This window comes from Lasioglossum baleicum, chromosome 6 (assembly GCF_051020765.1).
Source record: "Lasioglossum baleicum chromosome 6, iyLasBale1, whole genome shotgun sequence".
Lineage (NCBI taxonomy): Eukaryota > Metazoa > Arthropoda > Insecta > Hymenoptera > Halictidae > Lasioglossum > Lasioglossum baleicum.
In genome coordinates, this window is record NC_134934.1 from 4,357,481 (window position 1) to 4,383,706 (window position 26,226).

Genomic DNA, 26,226 nt, shown 5'->3' on the forward strand with positions numbered 1-26,226 from the left:
GATAATATCGAAAATTACATGAACACGAATTTTCATTCTCTCGATCGAAGTAAAAATTGTTGAGACTCGTTCCATTTTACCACAGCAAAAAAACATTCTTTTCGAAATGAAAAACGTATATGCTGAATTTATACATTTTCGCTCGTTGTCTCCGAGTCACGTAAAGTGGCCACACGCATAAAATATGTGTCGAATCATGTTTAATCATACTTTTTGTTAGCCCTTACGCCGTCTATGACAGAATATATGTACTTCGGTTCTGATACCCTTAAAAATCTCGATATTTTTCCTAAATTTTTGGGCGTCATTAAGCGTCATTATTTCGATGCCGACTTCGAAAATCGTGTTTTTTTGATCCGGTGTACCGAGCACCAATCTCCATATAAATCTCGATTTTACGCCGCATCGATTCGAGAGGGTCTGGAGTGCGCGACGTGAAACGGAGCGATCAGGGGTCGTCTTCGACAACGAGCTCAAAGATCTCTTGATCCGTGATGCACCAGCGAGATCGTGGAACCTATCCACTTCGAAAATTTGGTGTGCAGCGGGGAACGGTTCCCGGGACCGAAGCGTAAAAGCAAAAGCCGATCAGAGAGGCGAATCAAAGTTGAGACGTGCGAGAAGGATCGGCAAGGAACCGGGATCGAGGATCAAGAGAAGGGAAAAGGGCGCGGATAGAGCGCTTGTGGTGGTGGAGGGTTCCGCTCGTAAAATTGCTCGCGAAATCGCTCGCGTGTATTCGGCCGTCTTCGCTCGGTTGATTCGCGCGCGCGGGACGTGGACGGAGCAAAAGCGGAACAGCGTGTGCGACGGAGCAACCGAATGAAACAGCCAAAGAGGAATAGAGAGAGAGAGAAAGAGGGGAAGAGAGAGAGAAAGAGAGAGAGAGAGAGCGGAGACGAGGAGTCGGCGGTCGGCCAGTGCGCGAAAAGAATAGCCGGCTGATTCATACGCGAAGTCACGAGCCGTACATCGTACGCAGTCGGCGTACGGCCGTGCAAGCGTAATCGAAAACACACGAGATGCACACGTTTCACGGCGAGCTTCCCTTCTCCTCCATTCCTTCGTCCTCCCGCCCCTCCCCCTTAATCCGCGCACGCTTTTCTACACAAGTATTCTTTCCTTCTTCCGCGAACGGAACTCGAAGAAACACGCATTCCTGCGGAATTTCGTGGCTGAATATACCAGTGACGTGAAACGATCTCGCCGGTGCAACTTGCTTTTCGGTCAGATAGGCCAAGATAGATAGTCAAGTGTGTTTCGGAAGTTCGAACTAGCGTCAAGGATAGTTAACCGTATTAACATTTCCGCAAAGCACATCTGTCGTCGATCCTAACAATGAAAATCTCGAAAATAGAAAACTTGTTCCCCGTGACCTTAATCACCGGACTTCAAATAATATTTAGAGTGCAACCGATGATAGTACGAAAACGAGCAAAGAATTACAGGACGAACGATTCTTTATATTGTAGCCAACATATACCCTAAACGCTACGAAGACATACAGATGTGCAGTCGACAGATCACTCGGAGCAATGTCTACGATGCAACAAACGTGTTCCCGTCCGTCGAGTTCTCTTCGGTAAAAACGGAAGAGCAATGTGTGCCGGTAGAAGCATTTCTATATGCCTTAGAACAATAAACGCTAACAGCTGCGGAGGCGTAAAGATCCGCAGTCAATAGATCACCCGGAGTAATTTCTGCAGCCTCTTGTGTCAGAGTCGGACACAGAAGCCGCGAGGACCCTATCCGGGAGGGCTGGTAGGGTGGCAGGGAGGGAAGAAGAGGAAGAAGAAGAAGAAGAAGAAGAAGAAGTCAGGCGAAAGTGGCAGCATGGTACGAATAGTTAAAAATAACCTGGCCAAGGGTCCTGCGTGGAGCTTCGGTTCCTGTAAACACTCCCGCGGGGCGAGGCATGGCAAAAGGAGCAAGATGTTCCCGAGCCGGGCCGCGTATCTGGCACACGGAGAAGACACGCGTGCGGCCGTTAGGGTATAGAGAAGAAGAAGAAGAAGAAGAAGAAGAAGGAGGAGGCGGTGACTACGACGTCGGGGCGATCGGATTAGGTCGTCGGTAGGATAATCGTTTTTCCTGGTACTCACGTGCTTCCATAGAGGTATCTTGACTCGGTGGTGGTAACTGCGTCGTGGTCGTGGTCGGCCGCGCTGTCGTCGACGCGGTCGAGCCTTTGGTCGGCTGTGCTACGATGACCTTGACCTGATCCTCTGCGCCGTCGGCCTCTTCGTCCTCGCTCGCCACCTCCTCCTCCGGGCTCGGGGGTGTCCTTACGCTTCCAGCTCCCGGCTCCTCATCTTCAGGATGATACGACCACGATGACATCGGCCCGGCGACTGTTGTCGTGGTCCACTCGACGACACCACCACCACCACCACCTATGACCTCACCACTACCGTTCCCCGCAACCGCGAACTTCCCCCCGTGTTTACCCGCGACACCTCTTCGTTCGTCCTTCCTGTTGCGTCTGTCCTTCTCCTCGTCCTCGAACACCCGCGGCGCAGTCCGAGCTACCGGACGATAGGGTACAATGCTCCTGGCGATCGCCGGTGCCGTTGTCACCGTCGACGAAGCGTCCCTACTTCTAACAGAATCCTCAGGATCCGACGAGTCGTCCTTCGTCACGGGCTCGACGGATCTACCGAGACCAACACCGGTCTCGACCAGGGTCGAGAGAGGATCCTCCAAACGGCGGTTACGCGACAACGCTGTTTGCAGCCAGTACGACGGTCGCTGACTCAGGGACGTTGTTGACCCGTGACGTTGATCGAGCAGGCTAGCTGCGACCTGCCGCCGTTTCGACTCGGTCCTCTCGTGAGCCAGACCTCCTCCTCCTCTTCCTCCTCTCCCTGCTTCTTCTCCCGGCAAAGGCGAAGAAGAAGTAGGATCCTTCGTTCTGGTGTTAACGTTGATGTCGATCTTCTCCCCTGTTGGATCGAGGGGCTGTGACCAAACCCCGTCGAGACCAAGTTCTAACGAAGACACCTCGTGGTAATCCAGCGCTCCGCTTGACGGTGGATCACCTCCGAAAGGATTCCCTGGTTGAAGATTGGAAAACCGGCGCGTCGTTCTCCGGTAGGTAGACTCCGGGGGCGAACGGTCCGGTAATCGAGGTAGAAGACGAGGAGGCGTAGCGTCGAGGGACACGTACGTATCGGACACCACCGGCGCAGCCGTCGTCGTGCGCGTTTGATTGCCGAGGACAGCGACGACGAGAAGAAGCAGGGGCAAGCCCACCCCCGCCCCCGTGGTGGCCCCCACAACCCTCGGCCTTACCACGAAAACCCGCGAGACCGTCCAGTCCAGCTGGTTGTAGGCCGACCCTGTCGATGATGGTACCCCGGGACGACTCGACCCGTTCTTCTTCCCTCGACCTCCAGCTCACCAACCGGAGTCGACCCTCTATCTTCGGCTCGGCGGCTATCCGACCACTCCTCCTCCGACTCCTCTTCGTCGTCCTCCTCCTGTTCTACATCCAACCTCCTGTTGCCGCTCTTCGCCGGCGCACCTGCTCTCGTACACCGCCAGCCCGGATGGATGCTACGCTTCTTCCGACCTGATTCCAGGTGTCTCTTCTTCTTCTTCCTCCTCTTCGTCGTCGCGACAACTGGTCCACCACCGACCAAGTTTCGGTCTCGCATTTATCCCGTCGCGTCCACCAACTTTCCACAGAGCTCCTCCGCGTACGAAACCGATGCTACGCGACCCTGTTCCGACATCATCGCGAACGCCGCTGATGATCAAGTGCAAGCCCGACCGGCAAGCGATCCGACGCGGTCACAAGCGTCAACACCACACGACCTCGCATCCTACGACAATCACTCGCGCGCTCTCCTCGCGAGATCACCTGACGATCACCTGGCTTCCGGCTGACTTGATTTGGCCTGCAACAAAAACCAACATCGAACGATTTATTCTATACTGTATTCAATGCAGTAATTCCACTGTGAATATTATCCAATTATCTCTCGTAACACTAGAAGTGTGCGGAAACCCGACGCGTCGGAACGGGAAGGCAATGGAAGGATTCTCGAGGATATTCAGCATTCTCGAGAACGAGCCGAAATAATCTCGAATATTATTACCGAGGATAATCCCGAATGATCGTGAATATTCTCGGATGTTATTTGGGAACCTGTAGGAGTCCTGAAATTTTCGAGAATCCATCCCGATCCGACATTTCCGAGTTCTCGCAAACCTTTAACACATATCCAACCAGCATTTGTTCTCGGTTCATCTTTCTATTCTTCATGGTTCATGTTCGCGGAACGTTTCAATTCGTTTCGATATGAAGAAACCAGAGCGATTTATTTACTGCAAGACACGAACGACCGATGATATAACCACCATTAATTATTTAGTTTGATTCTGTTGATCCAACTTAATCCGCTTGCTTCAGTCTCTTATACCACGTCGAAAAGACAAGCATTATTAGTTAATATCTTTTCCTCGAAAAGCTATATCTAAAGCGCACGTATTAAAACTGCGGGCAGATTAAACAGAGATTATTCGCTCTCTCGCGCATTGATAGCTTGACCCGAATCGAAAATGGTTCACCATTTTACGCATTCCAAGAACAATACATTTTCTGACATTGTTCGATTCTAACGCGATCTATAGACTGCCGATATGGTGGATTTACGCTTTGCATTTGATCTGCTCATTCTTCCTATAAATGCATCAAATCCGCAGTCTAATCTTATCGCTCAACAGTTAATTGCGTAATCTATAAACAGTCCGTGAATGTCTCAGAAAATTTTCAAGAATTTGAAATAAATCCCCGGAGATGTAGAACTGAAACAGTGAACAAGAGAAATTTTTCATCCCTTACTCGTGCAATATTTGATAAATCAAAATCACTCTCGGTGCACAACAATAAAGAAATCGGTTCTCGAATAGTGCGAGGCTGACAAACAGGGGAGAGGCTGGCAAATAAGAGGGACAGTGTTGCGAGTCATGCGCTGTCTTATTCTGGTCCATGGTCTCATGCTTCCTACAACTTCCTAAAATATAAGCCCCCAGGAAATAGTTGGCGAACGGATTTCGAGTGATTCGTTTCGTTCAACGTTCCTCCCTTCTCCCCGGGCTCTCACACTTGCTCACACTGTCTCGCTCTCTTCCCCCCCCCCCTCTCTCTCTCTCTCTCTCTCTCACTCTTTCTTTCTCTCTCTAACTCGCATTGTCTCCGCGTTCCTCGTGCGTGCATGACAATACGGCATAATGAACTAATGTCCGACACAGAAGGGTAGGCTCTCTCGCCCCTGTGACGCGGCCGGTTCACGGTACCGACGGTAAAAAAAACTGAAAATGTTGCCCCGCGGAACGCTCACTCGAGATTTCGAGTGGTCCTCGGGCAACTCGGCCCGGCATTGCGTGGATTTATTATTTATGTCGAGGATCGGCGACCTCCGGTTCTCCCGTTCCCTGTAACCCTTTTATCCAGGGATATCCCCCTTCGACCGGGACACACGCGCACGCCCGTCCGCGGCGAATAATTATTCCGACTGCACAGACGGTAATACTCGAGATAAACGGTGATCGATATTCACCGATGCGGCTGATTAAATGAAAAACAACGATAACGTATCGACGAGATCGACGACGATTGTACCCGGCTGGCACGGCTGTGAGTACGTCACCACCGCCGAAATCATATCCACCTGGAAACTGAGCATTCGCCATCGCTCTGGCTGCGATAAAAAGCGCACCAGTTCACGCAACGCGATCTATCATCCGTGGAAGAGCTTCTCATTCTCAATTTAGATTTCATTAACGGTCGACTACGGGTTTTAATGCGTTGATCGTGTAGAATTAATAGCTGAAAACACTAAACTGTGAAACACGCGTGAAGAAATCAATGATATTGTTGCGTCGTATGCAATTGATTGAAACGATTGACAGAAAAGAAATACATTTGAATTCAATCTCTGTTTCTTAGGGTGGATTTATAGTGGAGCAGCGAGGTGAGCTGTGCGGTGAAAAAAGAAAGAAAAACAAAGAAAATACATATGTACTTTTTCAATAGTATGTGTCGAAATGTTGTCACGAATGTTGGTTTCTTTTCACCGCGCCGCTATCATCGATGCTCGCAGCTCCACTATCAATCCACCCTTATGATCGACTAAGATCATTTGTTAATTTTGCATAAAGAACCGCAGTATAGGCGTACAATAGATAGACATTTTCTCCCTGTGTCGGAGAAATTACGAACTACAAAAACATTGGAGGTGTTCAATTATCTTGATCCGGTGCCAAACGTCCATTCGAGCATTTCAAATTTTCGAAAGATTTTAGTAGAACAAATTTTGACACTACGATTTCACTATATTTGTATCGCGTTAAAGGGCCGAGAGTTGTTTCGGAGCCGCGATTCAATTGAAAAGTTCGCAATGGTCGGTTGTAGAGAGCTCTAAAAGTAGCCGGCGCGTCTTGGAGTAGGCCATCAAGAATTCAGGAACCGATCGAAAGGTGAATATTTCCACAAATCGTTCGTCAACCCCACGGAGTACACGGTAAACTTTGGTGAGATTTATTCGCGAGGCACGCGAACCACCATTAAGCGCGACGTCGCGGCGGTGGGAATCGCGAAAATCCTATTTTTATGAACGTTCTCTGGTCGGGTATGAATAGTTCTGCCCACCACACATACACACAGACACCGACACGTACGCACATTCTCTCTCTCTCTCTCTCTCTCTCTCTCTCTGTCTCTCGCGCGCGCAGCTATAGACATATTCTACTAGAGTACCGGGGCTGACGAACAGGGGGAAAAGGGAAGACGGACGCGAACAGACAGACCGGTCTGTTTCTACTGTCCACGGTCTCCTAATGCAAAAGCCGTGTAGCATCGATAGACGTTGGCTACGGTCGCGACACCCGTGACTGCCGGATAGGCCGTGTTTTGCGGTGTTTATTCAGCGTGTGCTCTATCGAACAGGAAATCACGAACAACGGTAAAGTGGCTGCACACGCGGCCCCGCGGCCACGACAGACCCGGCGAATATTTGTTTACGCAGAAAACGCGAATCCCGCTAATTATAGTCGCCGAGTCGAAGGGAGGAAACGGCGAAGACACTATTTTTACGAGTCTCCCGCCAGAATATCTGCCTCCGTCTGACCGCAACAAAGCCAAGAGACGAGAGAACACGAGAGACAGCGCGAACGATCGAGACGCGATCCAGGCCACGATCAACCGATTATTCTCCTGGCGAATATCGTTATCATTATTTGATCGTGAAGTTACGTCGTTGTCGTACCGCAAGAAACGGGAAGGGATTATCGTCGAGAACGACAAATCTGCACTGAAACGAGGAATAAAACGTAACAACAGTGTCTAGCATTCTTATTTATTTCGTACAGGTCAACAGAACTCATTTTCGAGGGACCAACGCCCGTGATTTTTAACAGTTTGCGGAGGTAATCGAGTTTACGGCGGTGCATCCTGTATGTAGTTTCCCTAGGTCATGAAACTTCATTTTCTGCGGGCTCTAACAACATGCTTGGTGCGCTCAATGTTATAGAAGTCTATCGAAGATGTACAGGAACGTGCATTGTTTAAACAGTACTCTCTGTTAGGTGTGCAACAGCAGTCGTAGCAAAATTCTAGAAATCCAGTTTCCGGAAGATTAAGAGGTAAGGTATAGTACATTATAGTCGTTAGAGGATGATGATTATAGTGCGGACGGCATTGGTACTCGCTGGCAATCCACGGGACACATCGCATTTGTATTTCGTGCGGCGTGAACGCCTCTCTATAGGCTCGCCGGGGGCCACCGAATCGCCATTTAAGGCCGCAAGACACCGCGTTCCTCGAAACGGCTGCGGTGTCGGTGGTCCCCGAGATCGAGTCGATCAATCGGAAGAGGGCATGCTGTGTGGGGTGATCGAGTCGAAGAGATTTGTTAATAAAAGCGGCTTTGTTTCGGTTCTGGTCGGTTGTGTATTGCATTCGATAACCATCAACGAAAAAACGAAACGAAGGAAAAAGAAAACAGGAAGAGTGAGAGAAAGAAGGAGAACCAAGCCGAAGACATTCGAGCGGGTTGTTGGTCGCCGGTGGGGGAGGATCTGGCCGCCGCGAAATTTTTCGCGAAAAGTGAGGTTAGAATACGACACGAGCAGCCCTGGTTGGCCGGTGTCGCGCGCGCGTGTCAGCGAGTGGGAATTCGCTGTTTTCATGAGGAAAAATGTGCGCGGCACGCGTGCTATTTTCGAATGAAAGGCGCGATCAGGGGACAAGAACCAGAGAGAGAGACGAGTCGGGTGGGACGGAGAGGGAGAGGGAGAGGAACAGAGAGGGCGAGAGAGAAGGAGCGGTGGAACGGGCGAAGAAGAAGAAGAAGAAGAGCATTGAGGAAGAGAGAGAAGGAGGAGAACAAGCGGGAGAACGTGCTAGCGAGACAAAGACCGGGGCAATAAGCGAACAAGACGGACGTACGAACAAACCGTGAGGGAAAAGCGTGGAGCAGAAAGCGAGAGAAGACGACGCAGCGAGAGCAACAGCATTGTACAAAAACGAAGACAGATTGCGATGCATCTATATGCGTATATATGCGAGACCAAGGGGGACAGATGGATAGGGAGCGAGAGCCGAGAAGCAGAGAGAGAGAGACCGGAGGGACGAAAGAGCGCGAGAGCGTGTATACTCTTTGAATACACCGGGCGGGAGAGAAGGCGGACAGAAACGGAGCGCGAAGGGGATGAAGAGAGAAAAAGAGATGGAGAGCTGTGCCGTCGTGTAGTGTGGACACCGGCGAGGAACTCTGACTCGTCTCGTGCTAGGCGGCCATGCTGGGTCTCTGTTGCGTTCCGAGAATGGGTACCTTTTGCGTGCACGGTGGAAACTCGCGCGGCGGATACCCCCGCGCGCGGACGATCTTCCGTCGTTTTTCTCGTGTCCGCCGCGATACCGATCGAATCGTGTTTACGATCGCGATCGTGGGATTAACGAGCGCATCGGACGGTTCGTCGGCGACAAAACCAAAGAAAAAACGAAACGCAAAAGAGAGAGAGAGAGAGAGAGAGAAAGACAGAAAATAAAAGAAAGAGTAAAAGAAGACGCAAAGATAAACGAAGGGGGAATGGAGTCGCGCGGACGAAAAGGCAAGACGGACTTACTCTGTCTCTCTCTTTCTCTCTCTCTGTCTCTCTCAGCACACATACAGAGAGAGAAAGAGAGAAAGACGAGGGAAGCGACGAGCAAGACGCAGAGCTGACCGGTGGATAAACGAAGGAAAGACAGAGGAAGAGAGCGAGAGAGTAGGAGCAAAGGCAGGAGGACAAGGCGAAAGTAATGAAAGACAAAGAGGAGAGGAGGTTAGAAAGAGAGCAAAAGCGTGCGAGAAAAAGAAAGAACGAACGAAAGAAAGAAAAGGAGAGAAGCACACGCACCGTGTTGACCACCACGCGTTCGCCGTTCGGGATGAAGGGAGGGGGCACCTCTGTTCACGAGCACGAGCAGCGTATACGCAGTACACGTAAAACTACGCGCGGCAACGACACACACGACGAGTGCACGCGTCTTCGGTTCTCGCGGCCGCCGTTCCGTCGTCGTCTTTTCCGGCGGCGCGGTCTCTACCGCCGTCGTCGTCGTGTCGGTGCAGGAATTTCCTTTCCCGGCATGGACACCGGCCACCACCAGCAGCAGCAGCAGGCCACCACGCTAACAGGCCGGGTCCGGAGAAGAAGTGAAACGGATCGAGCGTGAATCGTACAAGCGAACGACCGGAGCTCGAAGCGAGCGAGCCGAAGATCCGTGGAGCAAGCGGTGCTGCCTATCGGATGGCACTGCGTTCAGCGCCGCGGTGCGCGACCCCCGTCGGCCTTCATCGTCGCGCCTCGTCGCGCCTCGTCCCGTCTCGGCGGCTCTCGTCGCTTTTCGCCCCTTTCCGTCCCTCTCGAGTTCTCTACCTCCACGCCGCGCCGCACCACGCCGCTCTCTACTCTACTCTACACTACTCTACTCTACTCCGCTCCGATCCGATCCGATCCGATCCGCGTCTCTCTCGCGCGCCGCGCCGTTCCTTCCACCGTCCGCCTATACTACTATGCACCTCGGCTCTTCGGCTTCGCCCCCTTGCTCCACCGCTATTCAACTCTCTCTTCGCGGTTCTCTAACCCCTTCTTCCGCGTACAACACCCGCCCTCTTTCCTTCTTTCGCCACCAGCCGCGAGGCCGGCGCGGCGTCGCGTCTCTCCATCTAGGCCGCCATCACCACTGTCACCACCACCGACACAACCTTACCACCGCCACCGCAGCCGCCACTATACTCGCGGATGCTGTCGTCGTCGCGATCGCCGTGAGCAGTCATACTCCACCAGCGAGGTCGCGAAAACCGTCCGGATCACCGATAGTCGTTAGCATACGCCGCTTGCAATCCCACCTCCTTGCAACCCCTTGTCGATGGAAGGCACAAGCCGCGCGCTAAGACACCCTATCACAGAACCGGACTTGATTCCTCTACACTCGATCGGCTTTGATCTTGCAGGTGGTGGAGCACGATGATGCAGATGAATGGGGTGGTTCGTTTTCCTAGATCTAGTAATAACTAGATTGCGGATGTTTATGGATTTGCCAATTTTTCTGGAGAAATTTGAAGAAGATACCATTTGTAGATCCAATTCTGTTGAATTTAATACTCCAGCATTTTTGGAAAATATTTATAAGCCATAAACGCGCAGTCTAGTAATAAGAAATGGAAGCACTGCCATCTCCACACGAAAAACGAAATTATTATACTTTCCGAACGACCTGATAAATGAACTCGATCGAGAGATGTCTTTCCGAAGCAAGTCGGTGCAACGTGGAAAGTGGCCGGCTAAAATTCAAGATCACGCGCACCCTCGAATTGCAGGGTTGGTGTCGGTGCATTGACCACACGGCACGCACCCGCAACGACCCCAAGCCCCAAGACAATCGGGCGCGCGGTAGAATCCGGGGTCCTCGAATACAGACGGACCTATGCATATTTGGCACATCACTCGCGGCACGTTCCGTTGAGTCACCCTTTCGGTCTGAAGCACGCGCAGCAGACGTAACAGGACACATGCCGGCCGTACAACCGAATTTCGATACGTCGCTGGTTTGGCACGTTGGTACGCCCGAAATCGAACCGCTTCTGGGTCACGTTGTCTCACAGCGAGGCCCTGGCGACGCGATTCCGATACGAAACCGAAGGGTTGACGGTGGAGGAAGGAACACGAGGCGTCGAGCACGATCGTGAACGTGGGTTGACGTGTGCTGGGTCACCGGAAATAATTCATTCGGCAAGAGATAATACCTGTGGTTGCCAGGATAAACTCCGTATGTCACAATTTCAAAAAATTTGTGTGTATGCATTAATTGAGCTTTAGAGTGTAGGATTTACGTATTTACTAGAAAGAAAGTCATGAAAACCAATTCGAAAGGCTCAAAAAATAATGCAATTTAACCACTGTCCTATGTCAAAGCATTAATGATGGCAATTTTAAACGGCAATACATATTTCGAAAGTGAAAGTATGTGACATGCGGCGTTTTTCCCGACAACCACAGATATAAGCTACGCGGCGATGACAATACGCGATCCCCCCCGCGTCTTCGGAATAGAATCTCGACATTTTCGGCGATTCCACCTCCGCGTGAAGAGTAAACGGTTATCGACGTCACGTAGCCGGCGTGTTCTCTTTTTAGAAACCAGAGCGTCAGAGCCGTCCAGCAAGAGTCGGTTGACCGGTCTCAATAATTCGCCACATAGCGATTTTATGATGCCTCCGGTTCTTTTTTACAGATAGCACGACAGAACGATTGCAATTTAATCGGAGGCTTCGTATCGACCCAGGTACCGGCACTGACCTGGAACTTTGCTCTTCCACGATCCACCTCTTTCCCTCTCGCTCGCTCTCACGATACCCGGTCCTTCCATTTATACCATATAAATACTTGAAACATCGTTAAGATTTAATCACCCGGTCGCTCGAGCCTTCCAGTCGATACACTTAACACGTCTGACAGATGAAAGATCGTGTTCCGTCTTAATGGAGTGGCCAAGGACTAAATGCAGCTTTTATTGTCCTAGTTGTCACCGGCTGACGACAAAAATACCGGTGGACGAGCTGTACCCTTCCACCGAGCTGCTTCCCACGGTTTCTTGAAAATCTCACTCGGATGCACCCTTGGAACTGGAAGCTAATGTCGTCGTACTGTGATATATCACTAGACAGCGGATTTTATGCATTTATGAGAAAAATGAGTAGGTGTTATTTAAACAGAAAAAAACATTACACGAATTTCAAAATATTTTTATATCATGTCGAACCTATTAGACATATTAAGAGAGAAGATCACTTTCTATGTCTCTCCGGTTTGTTGGAATTCAGGTGGAAAATCTTTATATTTTGCATTAAGATGCTCTGTCTATACGCCACTATGAATTTACGTAATCCCGTGAATTTTGTCTAAGTGGTCTAAGTAATTTAAAGAGAATGAGTTCATCAGTTATCTCGCATCACATTATTTTAAACTATATGAATTCAATGTAATTTTCACGACATTGTGAAAAATGAACCGCTAGATCTCCATTTAGCGTTAATATTCTTTTGCTTGAAACACCTCGAAACAAGAAATACATCACTTAGACCATTTTCATAATTATTATATTCAAAATGTTTCATTAACTCTTTGTACTCGCTCAGCTCATTCGCGAACACACCTGTTCCCTTTTCCGGACAGCGTTACGAAAGAATGGTTCGACCAAGGACCACAGTAGAGTCAATTAAAAACGATTTCTGTTCGAATAGCAGCCCGGTTCTGATGAAAACGTGGATTTCGACGATGATCTCCGCGATCAAGAAACCGCGAGTTTATTCCTCCCGAAGCAAGGCGAGACGCGCGACGCGTCATCATGTTCATCAGTGTCGCAGACACTCGGGTCGGTGCCGTTACCGACACAGCAGCCGAGCACAGTAAACCCTGGCTGGGAGATAAGGGGTCTTCGATCTCGCCTGAACGCTCGTATCGTTAACGGAACGTTCGCGTAACGAGAAGGATCGACGACAGACACGATCGCTTGTCATCGACCGGCACGCTGCCGATCCGAGAACGAACGTCGTCGTCGGCGAAAGGCGAAACGTGTAGGCTGATATAGGTGTATAGATACGTTCCGCGTGGCAGACGGATAGCGGGGAGCGAAGAAGAGGAGAGAACACCTTCACAGGGTAGAGAAAGAGAGCCTTGCAGTCGGGGAGGGAGGAAAAAATGCAGAAATGCAGTTTTACGCGTTGCTCCGGGCACCGGTATTCCACGGACATACTTGGAACCGGACACCGAGTTCGTGGAATCGGGACGGTCACTCGAGAACTATGCTATTTAAAGAAAGGCACACCGTAGTGTACCCCGTTTACCGTTACCATCAACCTCCGTCGACCTTTTGCCCGTCACTTACGTGGCTGGCATCGTCGAGCCACCAAGAAACCATGTTGCAATCGAGACTCATGGTTAACCCCTGGAACGGGTCGGGATTGTATTCGCGCATTGCCCATTGGGTACGTTTTATAGGCGATTTCAGCCGTGGAATTAACGAAGGTTGACAGTCGCGACTGATTCTTGAATTCAAATGCAGTCGCGGTTACAAAATCCATTCAATTTTCTCTCTTCCAGTACTATTCAGAGGAAAATCCACGCCTGGTTCTCTTTGAGGCGACTGCACGCATGTAAGGGGTTTGCACATGCGTCGGTAAATTGCAACATTTAGGAGGCCTCGATTTAGAAAACATCATCGAGGAATATTCTAGGGTATTCCTCGAAAGGATAATGCGATGACGATTGTCATTCAACGTATCGAGCCTCCTTACACGCATAAGTTCCCAATACATCCTTATCCATGTTTCCCCAGGTGCATCGGACTCCAATCGGTCAGTTCAGAATCTGTCTCTAAAACTACTTGAAAAAAGACCTCCACAGCCAGTCGAAAACTACCGTATCGCGAAACTCGGAGTCGATAAACTAGCGATCAAAGCTTCGACCCGATTAATAAATGACGAAAGCTTCAAAATATTCCTGACTCGGGGTTCCCGACCACCGTCCATGAGTTATGGAGTTTTCCTACAAAGTTTTCGAGTAGACTGCTGTGCAACGAGCACAGGCTGCTGTAGCCGCGACATTCCGGGAGCTAATAAACAGCCTTCGGCCTGTCGCGCGTTGTTTTACGTGACGAAATCCCTTTCGCGCGGAATCCTCTCGCTCGAGGAGCGGAGCATTGCTCGAAAAGCTAGCACGGCGCACCGATCGTTTGCGAATGATTGCGCGAAGTGGGCGTCGTCGTTGGATCGTTCGCCAAAACAATCGAACAGCCAGATTAGGCGTACCGTCGCGCCGTGCCGTTATCGAGAGCGATGGAATGTTTTTCGCGTGTATCCTCCCGTCGGAGCGAGATACGCCGTTGGTCGTCGAGTCGCTCTTCGGCTTGTCCCGACGAAAACAACGGGCCTGTTGATGACCGCGACGAATAAAGCGGACAGGAGTAAGGGGCACCGAGAAAATAAATAGGGAACGTCGAAGGATTGTGAGATAAGCGGCGCGAACAGGGAGAAAATTTCGTGACGGTGAAGAAAAAAAAATGGGGACAAAGCTGAGGGAACCACCGAAGAGGAAGGAGGAGAAGGAGGAGGAGGTGGAGCAAGCGGAGAAGATGCAGAGATGCAAGCCGCGATGAGAAGGAAGAAACGCGCAGTAAAAGAAGGTGGAGCAGAAAGGCCGAGGAGCGGGTGGGGAGGGAAGGGGAACGTTTAAAAGAACCTCAAAGAGCATAAAGACCAAGTGATAATCGGTCAGAGACCCTTTACCGGGGCCAGACGGCTATGCACTCGGTTGGAGTGCCAGGGCAGACAACGGACAGACGTACGGACGTGCACAGGGACGAACGGACAGACCGAAGCAACCAGAACACATTGTGATGGCCTGCGGCACAGGCCTGCTCTCTTTCCCTCCCTGCGTCTCTGTTCCGCTCGGCTCTTCTGGCTCGCTCTTGTGGTACAGTCCAGGCCATTGCCATTCACCGCCACGTCTCTCTCTCGTCTCTCATTTTCCAAGCCGCGGCCTGGCCGGCCCTTCTTCTCTTTCCTTCCCGGCCCGGTCTCTTTTCTTGCGTCGTGTCCCGGCTTCCTCCTGGTTCGTTTCTTCCACCCACCTTTTTTTTCCCTCTGTTTTTCCAGTTCGCTTCTGCTCCCTCTTCCCCTAACCCAGACCTTCTCTCTTTTTCTCTTGCTCTTATCTCGCGTCCCCCTGGCCACCGCGCGTCTCGTCTCATAAATAATAAAGGGAACACGGCCGGCTAATGCGCGAACAAATGAAAGCAAGACACCCGGCTCCGACGAACCTCCGTGATTTTCAATTTCTCACGGGCCGCGATCTCGACCTATTCAGCAGAAGCATCGGGACTCTGCTTGCTTGCTTGTTCGCCTGCTTGCTTGCGTGACTTCTTCTTTTTTGCCTGCAGGCCACGTGGAGCTCCGCTCCGTCAGCCGACCAAAGCGATACCAAGACGCGAGAGTAGACCATACGCCAGGGCACCAGCTCGTCCAGAGGCCACAGGCCCGTCGCCTTTCTGCAAAATGCACGCTCTTGTCCAAGAACGCGATGGACAGGCAACCTTGATCGCCGCACGTGACAGGAATACTCGGAGGCCGCCTCTTTGAACGCGAACGACGATTCCAGAGAATCCTCGGGAAGTTCGTCATTTTGGAGAACTCGCGGAGGACCGTCACCCCGTCGCCTGAATTCTGATGCAGCGGACGGTTTTTGCGGCATCCAAATACATTCATCGTTACGCAGGCTAGCGTCCCTCGGACGCTCTACCGAGTACTCGTGCGACAACGCGCGATCCCCCTGAATAGCTCTTTGCGTTTTTCGACAAGTGTTCGACTAATTACTACGTTCCAATGCCGGTTCCAAGAAGCAAACGTATATAAAGTTGTTTCAACCCTAAATAACGAAAGACATCATAAAGTCTAATCGAACGTTTCTCCACCATTGTACTTTATTCCAGAGTTTGAGAATCCGTACATTCAACAGTTCGCTGGAATACAAGGTAATCAGTCGAATCCGCGGAGGAAGTTAGTTCAGGAATCAAGGATTAGTAGCGTCCGGTGACTCGATGCCCATCGGCGAACGCTTGGGTGGTGTTCGCGCGAATGAATAATCGAGGGCTGGATTTATTCGGCCGAGGAAGAACCGGTCATTAAACAACTATCCGAGCGTTCCCCGGAGAAACAGTTCGAGAGACTGTATCGCGAAAGTTTCTTTTATTAATGATCCGTCGTTTAGGCTGGTACCGTGTAACCTGTCGTGGCCAGTGCTGCGTGTCGGTGGCTTGCACCGTGCTGGAAACGAGGTCCGTGGCGCATCAAGAATCTTTTTCCGGCTGGTCCTGTTATTATTCCATCAAATACCGGGGGCAACGAAGGGCGTGGAAGGGACGGGCTAGAGGAAGAAGAGAAGACGACAACCTGGGGGACGAAAAGAAACGAAGAAGGAGGAGAAAGAGGCCCTCCTCCGAGCTGGGCCCTTCGGAGAGCGTGGCCAGGGCCCCAGTGAATTTTTGCGGCTTTTTTTTACAGTTACACCTGCCGGTCTCGATCGCAAACGTCACGCACGACGTCGTATTGCTTCGTACTTCATGCGTGGAACATGAGGACGGGCCTTGTATACGAATCGTGCGCTCGCGCGCGTTCACGCACGCGGGAAGCAAGGCGGTGTACGTACCGCAACAGCAACAGCAGAACGGCGGCGGCCGCGGGAGTGAAAAAGAGTCGGAAGAAAGCAAAAAGAAGAGAAAAAGACCAAGCGGAGGGGTGGTCGGGAGGGGTGTCACGGGGGGGGGGAGGAAAAAGAAAAACGATGAAGAGGGCGGCCGGAGCGAAGGGGGAGCCGAAAAGAGAAACTGCGGCGACTGCGAAAGGGAATATACTCGTGACGAAGAACCAGACGTGCACTCGGTCTCTTCAAGTTCTGTTCTTTCAAAGTCAATGAACTTGCCGATTATGCGAAATCAGCCGCCCAGAGCGGACCCTCCACCTCCTCTTTCTCTCTCACCCCTCCTTCCCTCCTGAAATATCCGATTAAACGGGGCCGGATCAAAGGATCTAATGGAGAATCGGGCCCAGCGCCATTTCTAGTGACCGTTTGCAGTACCATTTTCAGTTTTCGGATCTGCGTACACACCCTTTGTAACGAATATATGCGGGTGGAAAGCCCTAAACGTGTAAGCGATGAAACAGAGTATTTTAATGTGTTCCATAGGATGCTGAATACCTGATCCGTGAACGTATTAACCCGTAGACTGTAATCATTATTATGGTACCTTGAAACTGTAAAGGTAGCTCTTTCGTATCCGATGGAATTTTTAGTGAGTTCTTTAAAAAGAAATCCTGAAGAAATGAGAATTCAGGATTTTTGAAGAACTCACTAAAAATTCCATCCGCAAAGATTTTGACAAGTGATTTGTTGAAATATTCTAGATCGTGAAAATCATCCGATGTTAACTAGTCGTAAAAACCTGAAAAATGTGGTGTTCGAGGGGCCTCATTTAGAAAGCCGCAAGGCCAACACGAATCCTAATTTTGATATAGTACAGGGTAGAACGATGCAAACAAGGCATAGGAAGCTGATGCAAAACCGGAGCAAACCGAGGCGGCGGCGTATGCGCGGTTCGATATCGACGAAAAAGCTGAACGACAAGCGACCCCTTTGATCGGGCGCGCGTTACGCGCGAGCCGCGGCTGTCCGCCGTTGTTATCCGCTAATAAACGGAATGTTTGCGTGCGCGACGCAGCCACCCCGTCGAGCGACGCGTCACTTTGTATTCGAGCGGCGTCCGACCGTCGTCTCCCACCCCGATTTTTTCGCCGTTGATTCTCTCCTTTCCGCGAAACGCAATTACTCGTGTATCGCGCCCGGTACACCTGTTGAATGATCATCTTAATACGCGGCCGCGGAAATTACCGGGTACCGGCGCGGCAAGGCGAGACAGGACGAGGCAAGGCCGACGCCTCTCGATTCCTCGAAAAGTCATGTGACGCGTACTCTTTCGCCGTATAAAATTGCATTCGTTATTCGTTATTCAAATAAAAATATATTCGAACGATGCCGCCAGAGATCGTTGCTGGTGGTAAGACGTGCCGAGAAGTGTGGTCGCAAGGAGAAATTCGTAATCAACCCTCGAAGGGTGGTGTTCCAGAAGGAAAAGGGGACGGAAGATCGAGCAGAGACGGGTCGAATCCGCGCGAGTTTGCTCTCTTCACCACCCCCGTCCCCCCACCAGGCCGGAAAACGTTTCACGGCGCAAAAATACTCCGGGACCCACCCCCGCGCCGTTCTCCGGTGTGCTCGAACCGCCGCCACGCCACACCGTATGCATGATTCCAGAAAATTGAACGGCTCTACGTCTGACAGGGGGCATCTATTCGTCTGTACGGAGCAGACGGTGCACGCTCGTTGAAAAATACATGGGCCCCACAGCCGTGTACGTGTACGTGTACTCGTATACCGAAAGCTCGCTGGGCGTCGAGGGTAAATTGGATTATCGGCGATCAAACACGGAATCCGATCAAATCGCTCGGAAAGGGCTTCATCCTTCATCTTTATCGGTTCAACGCCGTTACTGCTACGTCGTACCCTCCAACCCGACAACCCCCTCGACTACCCCCCTCCGCCCCTTCTCACCAACAGCGTAACCCCGACACAAGCACACACGCTCCGCAGCCAATTCTTCCCGGTGATTGCAAAATTCCGCATTCCGCCGACAGATTGGTGTCCGAAGACGTCGCGTCGACGCGAGCGCGGGATCCGTCGGAATTGCTTTGATCGCGTCACCTCCCCCTCCCCCCTGTCGAGCTTCAATATTTTCGGAAGATACAATGTCACTCGGGCGACACCGAGATTCTCTGAGCTGCGATCTTGTCATCCGGAAATATCGACGCGCGATATTCGGTTTTTGGAAATGGTTAAATAGAAAAACAAATTGATTTTCCAATTTTGATTCCATTAAATGAATTTACTTTGATTTCGTGGAAGTTTCCGGTAGAGGAAATTTTTAATAAATAAAGATTATTATTATTGCAGAAAGAAGGAGGAGGTCTCAGAAGAACCCTGTTGATTTTCTCACGGGACCGAAGTAGTTCGGAGAAACGTCCACGAAGTTCGAAACTTCGATCTATTCGGTTAATTTCCAGTCAACTTGAAAAGCCTGCCGCGCCCAGCATGATCGCGAATCACTCGCGCTTTCAAACCCGTTCGCGGGGCGATCAGAGGCGGCCGGCGCGGCGCGTCGCATCGATTCACGTATTGTTTCCAAACCGACGGGAAAAGATTGCAGTATCCAGCGGCGCGCCGGCCGGCCAGCCAACCGACCGACCGACCGGCTCGGCTGGCGGGAAAAAAGAGGACGCGACAGAAAAATTACGCGAAACGCTGGAGAGCGATAAGCCGTCAAAGGGCATTTGCCGCGGCCGGACCAGTCGGATCGTTCTCGTCGCGTTAACCACGTTGCCCGTGATGACGAGAGAGAACTCTCTCCCACCCGAAGAGAGAGTGGGAAGGGAGAGGGAGAGAGAGAGACGGAAGGGGGAGTGCGGGTGGTGGCCGAGAAGCGGTGAAAGGGAAAGGGGGCTAGGGCCGGCTAGCAAGAGGCAGAAGAGAGCGAGAACGAGAAAAAGGAGAACGAAAGGAGAGGAAAAAAAAACGCATCGTCGGACCGGCTAGGTAACCGCCAGGAGTCGAGAGTTATCGTCTGGCGATAAAAGTCGATGGCGATAATAACGGCGATATACTCGCCCCCTCACACCCCACGTTCCTCCCTGTGCCCCACCGCTCTCCCCCTTCTCGCTCCATCTTTCTCTCTTTCTCTCTCGATCGTGGCTGTGCTTGTGCACCGTTGCCGTCCTTTCTTCTGTCTCTCTCGATCGACCGGGGTGATGCACTGGTCTGGCCTGCGTCCGCCTGTCTGGCTGTCAACGGGTCGTTGAACCCCCCTCTTGCCCCTCTTATATCCGAGCCGACCGGTGTCTTCAAAGCTTCGAGACTTATCGTCGTTTAAATGCAACGCCGCGGTCTCCGCTCCATGGCTGCACGCAGCCCGACCCTCCTCTTTGCCCTTACCCCCACCCCATACCCACCATGGCCCCTACGGCCCCCACGACCCCCATGTGGCCCCTATACGGACACAAAAGTGGGCAGCCGTCTCTCCGGGCGAGCATCCACCGATTCGATAGGATCGTTCGCGGGGCTTACCGCTTCAAATCCTCTTAATGATTCATGTTGCGAACAGTTCTCAATGCTAACCGAGACACGGTCGCGCAGCCGGGCACACGGATTAGAAGATGACGGGGACACTGGCCTACTGGCGAAATGAATCGCTGAGAAGATAAAATTTGCTCACCGATATGGACGAATGCAGGCAGATTAACCGGGGCAGATTGCTCGTTCGTTTCGGGGTATGGTAGCTGAAGGATTGTGTAAGAAAAGGCAGTCTATAAAACGCGCCCAGAATGGTTAGATTTTTTCAGAGGCGGACGAAATCATGAGAAGTGGTTCTACAACATTTTCAAAACGATATGTAACAAAATCATGTTTCTAATCAATGGGGTCTAATCAACGACGATTCGACCAATTTGTCCGACAAATTCTGATTTTACAATTAGTGGTTCGATCAGGATTAGTTTTTTGACAATAGCGCCGCTACCTTCAGATTTTCGGATGATCAAACCCCGACTGACCTTCGCTATAGGGGGAACGCAGTTCAGCTTCAGCTAAGCCAACGCGAAACAAGGGGATATAGGGGACCGTCTGCGCGTGCAGTCGCGTACAACACGATTGTCAGTCCTCAATGAGCTGGGTCGCGGCATCGACCCGCCCCGAACAATTAATCATTCCCATAATCCGGGGAAAAATCGACCGGGCGGCGGGCGATTACGGTGGACAAACGGGCTCCGGCTCCGGCGCTGACCGGCCACCCCCCCTCATCCATTCTCCGGTTACAAACACTCCCGGCACTTTGGGGGTTGCGAAGTTTTCCGAGACCGGTCGCGAAGTTTCCGCCCCCGTCGGTCGGGTTCTCGCGGATCGGTGAGTGGAAGTTTCGCGGACAGAGCAATCGTGGATGGGAGAGAGAGAGAGAGAACGCGATGCATTTTCCTTCGGAAACAATTGAAACGACGCCTTTCCCAGTTACGTCGTCATCGCCGGATAAAGCCAAAGGAGAAACCGGTTTCGGGGGTGTGGGATGCGAATGTGACGACTGGAGGGGGAAGGGGGTTCCCAGAAGAACCCGGGCGAGTAGGAATAAAAGAAACTGAGGTGGAAACGAAAGAAGGTGCCTACTAGAAATGGTAATAATAAAATCTGGAGGAGTCGAGGGTCGCGGGTAGGGGGTTGAAGGGTCGCGAGTCAAGGCGGTCGGTGCGGTGGTCGGGTACAGAGGACAGGTCGGCGGAGGCGCGAGGACAGAGTATTTTAACTTTTTAAGGGGGTGTACGAAGCAGTAGGAGCGGAGCAGTTCACTCGAACAGTTTGGTTGGCTTGTCTGCCGGGGGTGAATCGGGGGTTAGTCTAGACGGGAGTCCCCCGACTTCCACCCCTCATCCTCTGCCCCCTCCCCCCCCGCCGCGTTGCGCACCATCCTCACCGCCACTACCACTACCACTCAGACTGCGAGCAGACAGGTTGCGACCAATGTCGTAACAATCCCACCCCCGTCTCCTCTCTCTCTCTCTCTCTCTCTCTCCCTCTTTCCGACTCTTGCCACCACCCCCGACACCCTACACCCCTTTCCTCTTCACACCTTCCCCGATGCACTCGTCCAAAATCTCTTAACCGTTCTCTCGTCCTCTCTTTTTCTTTTCTCCGGCCGCTCGACGGCTCGAACCAACGAGTGGATGCACAAAAAACCGAGCGACAGGAACAACGCGACCGATGGTGATGGTGGTGGTGGAAGCGGAAAAAGGGCGCGACGAAGAAGAGCACCGGGGGTGAACAAGAGAGAGGGACCTATGGCTGCATCGATGACGATGATGAAAAAACTGAAGCGTTATCCGGAAAACCGGGGCTCTCGAGTTGTACGCGCGCGCTCGCCGAAGACAAGCGGCCCCGGTGCACGCGACTCTTGTCACTCGACGCTTCGAATGAGAAACATGATGTTAGAATACTAATAATAGAGACGCTTATTCGCGCGACACGACGCGCCCGGCCCGGTGCGTTACGCCGTATTTATTTGCGCCGGTCGAATAGCGTAAATAAATACAGAACGCTACGTGATTCAAAGAGGGATGCCTGATGCGCCGCGATAATGGGGACAATGAACAATCAGGAACAAATATAAATAGCCTCGTGTAGCTCTAGAGTTTTGGTCAAGGGGTCCAAATGTGTACCAGATTTAGGACACCCTGAAGATGGTAACAATACAATCTTTGGAATTCTCTCGTTTAACACTAGAACTACTGGTTGTCTCTTTTACAATTCGTCAAGTTGTAGAAATATTTTCTTGAGATATGTTCTGGTATTAGCGTGCCAGTGTACCACACTATCTGGAAGCATTGACGTTTCGATTTGAAAAGTTCAACCGCGGAGAGGTCGCTATAACAGATTAACGGTCTGAAATCGGAAATATCGCGTAAAACGGTTTAGTACCGAGTTTGCCTGGTGTATCGTCAACAGATGGCAATCACGAGCAATTAGCGGAGCTGATTTGCTCGAGCTCGCTTCGGTATCATCCAACGTATCGTTCAGCGATTCGAAAGGAGTTGAACAGTGAAAGGACTGGCTGATCCTGTTCGATGAAAAAGCGACGGTTCGCGCGGATGGGATTCCCCGGCGCAGCTTATAAAATTTTCCTCGTGAGAAACGCGTAAGCCGGCGAGCATCGAGCGTGGCGTCGCTTTGGCGAAACGAGGCCGGCACGAAAATTTCTTTTGTGGAATCAAAGGCGAATGGGCCGGCGGGAGGGCGGAGAGGAGGGGCCACGAGCGAAGGGCAAATTCCCTGACAGCCTCGCGATACAAGCGAGACGCGAGATACGCACAGGATCCCTTTGATCTCGATACCGAGTGTCCGCCACCTTGTAAAGCGTATTGAAATTTTCCAGGAGCAAATCGTGTCGATGTGTGGCCGGGCAGAATACGGCGGCGGGTTGGGCACAGCGCAAAGCGATGCGTGGAATGTAATTGTCGGGCTCACGAAGAATGTACGACCGGCTGACAAAGACATTGTTACTATGGATCTCCTCTCTCTGCCCCCTCCCCTTCTCTCTTTCTCTCTCTCTCACTCTCTCATTTTCTCTCTTCGTCTCCCACCTAACAGTCCCTCTCTCTACCTCAATCTCTTTCTCTCGCTCTCCCTTTTCCTTTCTCTGGCTTTCGCCAGAGCGATACAGCCGCTCCTTCGTTACCAGGACTTACGGTTATCAGTTTTGCCGATCGTTCGTCACAAAGAATGGCTGCCTGGAATTATTGACGTTACGTCTCGCCGCTATGCAACCAGTAATTGTTAAACGCAAGGCCACAATCATCTCGGCTTGAAATATTAAGGCGGATTATCGGGACGGGAATCTCGGAAGTGAGAAGTCGGTTTAGATTGTAACCCGACAGGGATAAGCTGGGCTTATTGCTTTCCGAAGTACCAGACCCGGCTGACGAGACCTACGACAATCATTTAGAACTGGCCGGCCAACGATGCTGGAATTTATTGTCTAGATAAAGAGCCAGGGGAACCTGCCGTCTCGTATTACCCGCTCGACGATATTGAAAATCCGAAGATTCGAATCTACCGCCTAGAAATTAGTCACTTAATACATATCCAGCTTTGCCGGTCAGACACTCCGAAGGTACTGTCTCACCGTAACAAATTCGACATCGGAGTATCACCGTTTTTGAGTAACATGCGTCGCTAGACATGGAACAGCCACGGAGTCGAACAAGGCTACCAGAAAATCGTGTGTCGCAGCGTCGTTCGTAAAACCGTGCGCGATGAAAATGGAACGCCTCGTACGATCCGATTATTCGGAGAACAATATGTTTACGAGCGTCCGTGGCGATTGTTAGGATGTGGCGCGATACGTGGAAAACGCGGAACGCGCCTACCCCCCCCCCCCCCCGAGGCTCGGGCGGCGAAATATAAATTGTTAATGCGGGCTGGTTATTGTCGAGTTAATTTTAATCGCGTTTTATGCGAAGATCAACGCGGCTGTCCCGGTCGTCCTCTTTGTATATTCATGACCGGCGATCGTCTCGTTGCTTAATTCCGCCCGGGGCCAGCGCGGGCATTGTGCTCGCGGCTTGCGGACACGGAGCAGATACACGCTCGCGGCGATTCTTTCCAGAGCAACACCCATCCCTCGTCCTCGTCCTCTTCCTCTTTCCGTCTTTCTCGGACGGCTTCTTCTTCGGCGAGCACGCGGGGGAACAGACAAACGAGCCTGGCTCGCTCCCGGCCGCGAAAAAGACAAATCTTTTTGCCGGAATGCATGCAGTTCGGCCCCGCATTATTTCCCCTCTCTGTCTTTCTTTCTCTCTTTCTCTATCTCTCTCTCTCTCTCTCCCCGCTTGCCTCACGGCGCCTACACGCTCGCTGTGTTCGGCTTTCTTTCCACGAACCGATCCGTCTCCGCCACGAAAAAATTCGCCCGCGAAAAACGAGCTTTCTACCGCCCGAGATCGGTTCCTGCCGTTCCACGGATTTATCCACTGTCTCGAGGGATTCCCGCGGTTATTGTTGGAACCCGCTCGCACATAATTCCGCTGGATCACGCTCGGTATCTTACTTCATGCGATTATTGCGTCGAGTCGCAAAGCCGCGGATCTTTATAGAAAATAGAAATTTTTCGCATTTGTTACTGGCAACGCGGTCAGATCGAGACTTGCCTCCCATTTTACTTCGCTTCTTCTTCTATGGCAGCGCGAGTGTCCTCCCAACAACACTCACTTCCGCCTCCGACTGATCACGTGAGGCGGTTCGTCTGAAATTTGCTTGAATCGTCAATCGATTTGCCAATTACGTTTGCAAACATTATACGGTTGGTGTTGATGAAAATTGAATCTGCAGGATCCCTTATCCCGAGTGTCCGTCCACTGCTTACCACTTCTACTTACGCCAGTGAATTTCAAATACGTTCCACAGTTTGATATTCTGTAATGCGAGAAGATAATTTCATGTCTCACTGTGTGCAATAGACTGTGTACACTCCCGTCCATAGATCACCGGACACTTACATATTTTCAAGAAAATGGTAATTAAAGAATATACAAGCCTCCAGCTTGATTTGTTTGTTTTATTTTGATTAGATGTAGCTATTATACGATAATATTTCAATGCGAAATTAAATTTAATATATACATATGATATTTTTAAATCATCCCCTAAGCGATTGAGGAAAATTCCAGCGTCCAACGGAATGTGCGAAATGATTTCTTTAAATCGTGAGAAGCGGACAACTAAAGCAATTCACCCGTCCTGTACAAGCAGTAGATATACTTTCACTTTCGAGATATCGCCGTTTGAAGTTTTCATCACTAAAGCTTTGACATGGGACATCGGTTGAATTGCATTATTTTTTTCAGCCTTTCGAATTTGTTTTCATGACTTTGGTTCTGGTAAATACGTAAATCCTGTTCTATAATACTTTTTCCTGACAACCACAGAAATATGACCCGACATCCCTAGCTGTGGGTGAACTTTGACTCGACTGGGCGGACGAAGTTATCGGAGCGATCCCTTCCGCTCGATGGGCGACCGTAAACCTGCGTTAGCAGGGCGACGATTCCAGACTAAACAAATACCATCTGGTTACATTTTTTCCCATACTGTAATCAACGGGTTGAAGGCGGTCGCGTTCCCGGCTCGTTTCTATTATGACTGGCTGCGAGGGATAATAAGCTTCTTGGCCTAGAGCCGGGGAACCTCCGCAGACCGCGAAAGGGAAACATCTTAAGAGTGCGTGCACACCGTATGTGGGAATCCCACTTCTTGCGTGTGATTGCTGTGACGCGTTTCGCGCGACTCTGGCGGAAATGGGAGACAACATGGTTTTTTTCAAATTCTTCAGAAACCGGCGACGACTTATCTCTTAATATTTTTCATTCACGAATATTCAGATTGTATCTATTTCTTTGGGTGTAGAGTGTACACATATTCTGGTTATCAGGTCGTTCGGAATGTAATTTCGTTTATCGCGTAGAGATGCGGATGTTT

General features: G+C 51.0%; 3 protein-coding genes across 3 annotated transcripts in view; 1 reads left to right on the forward strand and 2 right to left on the reverse strand.

The window, feature by feature from the left end:
• LOC143209271 (uncharacterized) overlaps positions 1-3,656 on the reverse strand; it is a 160,869-nt gene extending 157,213 nt beyond the window's left edge. Inside the window, exons 1-2 of the mRNA XM_076424686.1 lie at positions 3,437-3,656; positions 2,103-3,395 (exon numbers count right to left, since the gene is read on the reverse strand). Of these exons, the coding sequence (XP_076280801.1) occupies positions 2,103-3,395; positions 3,437-3,656 (1,513 nt within the window). The remainder of the gene's footprint in view (positions 1-2,102; positions 3,396-3,436) is intronic.
• LOC143209646 (uncharacterized) lies at positions 3,377-8,831 on the reverse strand. Its single transcript, XM_076425578.1, has 2 exons — positions 7,662-8,831; positions 3,377-3,899 (listed from the first exon to the last, which is right to left on the reverse strand). The coding sequence occupies exons 1-2, from the start codon at positions 7,961-7,963 to the stop codon at positions 3,734-3,736; spliced, it is 468 nt and encodes a 155-aa protein (XP_076281693.1). The 5' UTR covers positions 7,964-8,831; the 3' UTR covers positions 3,377-3,733.
• Positions 8,832-11,359: 2,528 nt separating this feature from the next.
• Positions 11,360-17,099, forward strand: LOC143209641 (uncharacterized). Its single transcript, XM_076425570.1, has 2 exons — positions 11,360-12,244; positions 15,488-17,099. Exon 2 carries the CDS (start codon positions 16,299-16,301, stop codon positions 17,097-17,099), a length of 801 nt encoding a protein of 266 aa, XP_076281685.1. The 5' UTR covers positions 11,360-12,244; positions 15,488-16,298.
• The last annotated feature ends 9,127 nt before the right edge of the window (positions 17,100-26,226 follow it).

Bases quoted from the DNA above. Each gene is read 5' to 3' on its own strand.
- LOC143209641 (XM_076425570.1), top strand. From the start codon at position 16,299: ATGATCCGTCGTTTAGGCTGGTACCGTGTAACCTGTCGTGGCCAGTGC.
- LOC143209646 (XM_076425578.1), bottom strand. From the start codon at position 7,963: ATGCAATACACAACCGACCAGAACCGAAACAAAGCCGCTTTTATTAAC. The intron at 3,900-7,661 runs GTACTATACCTT...TTTTTGTTGCAG, and splicing joins CATCCTCTAACGACTATAAT to GCCAAATCAAGTCAGCCGGA.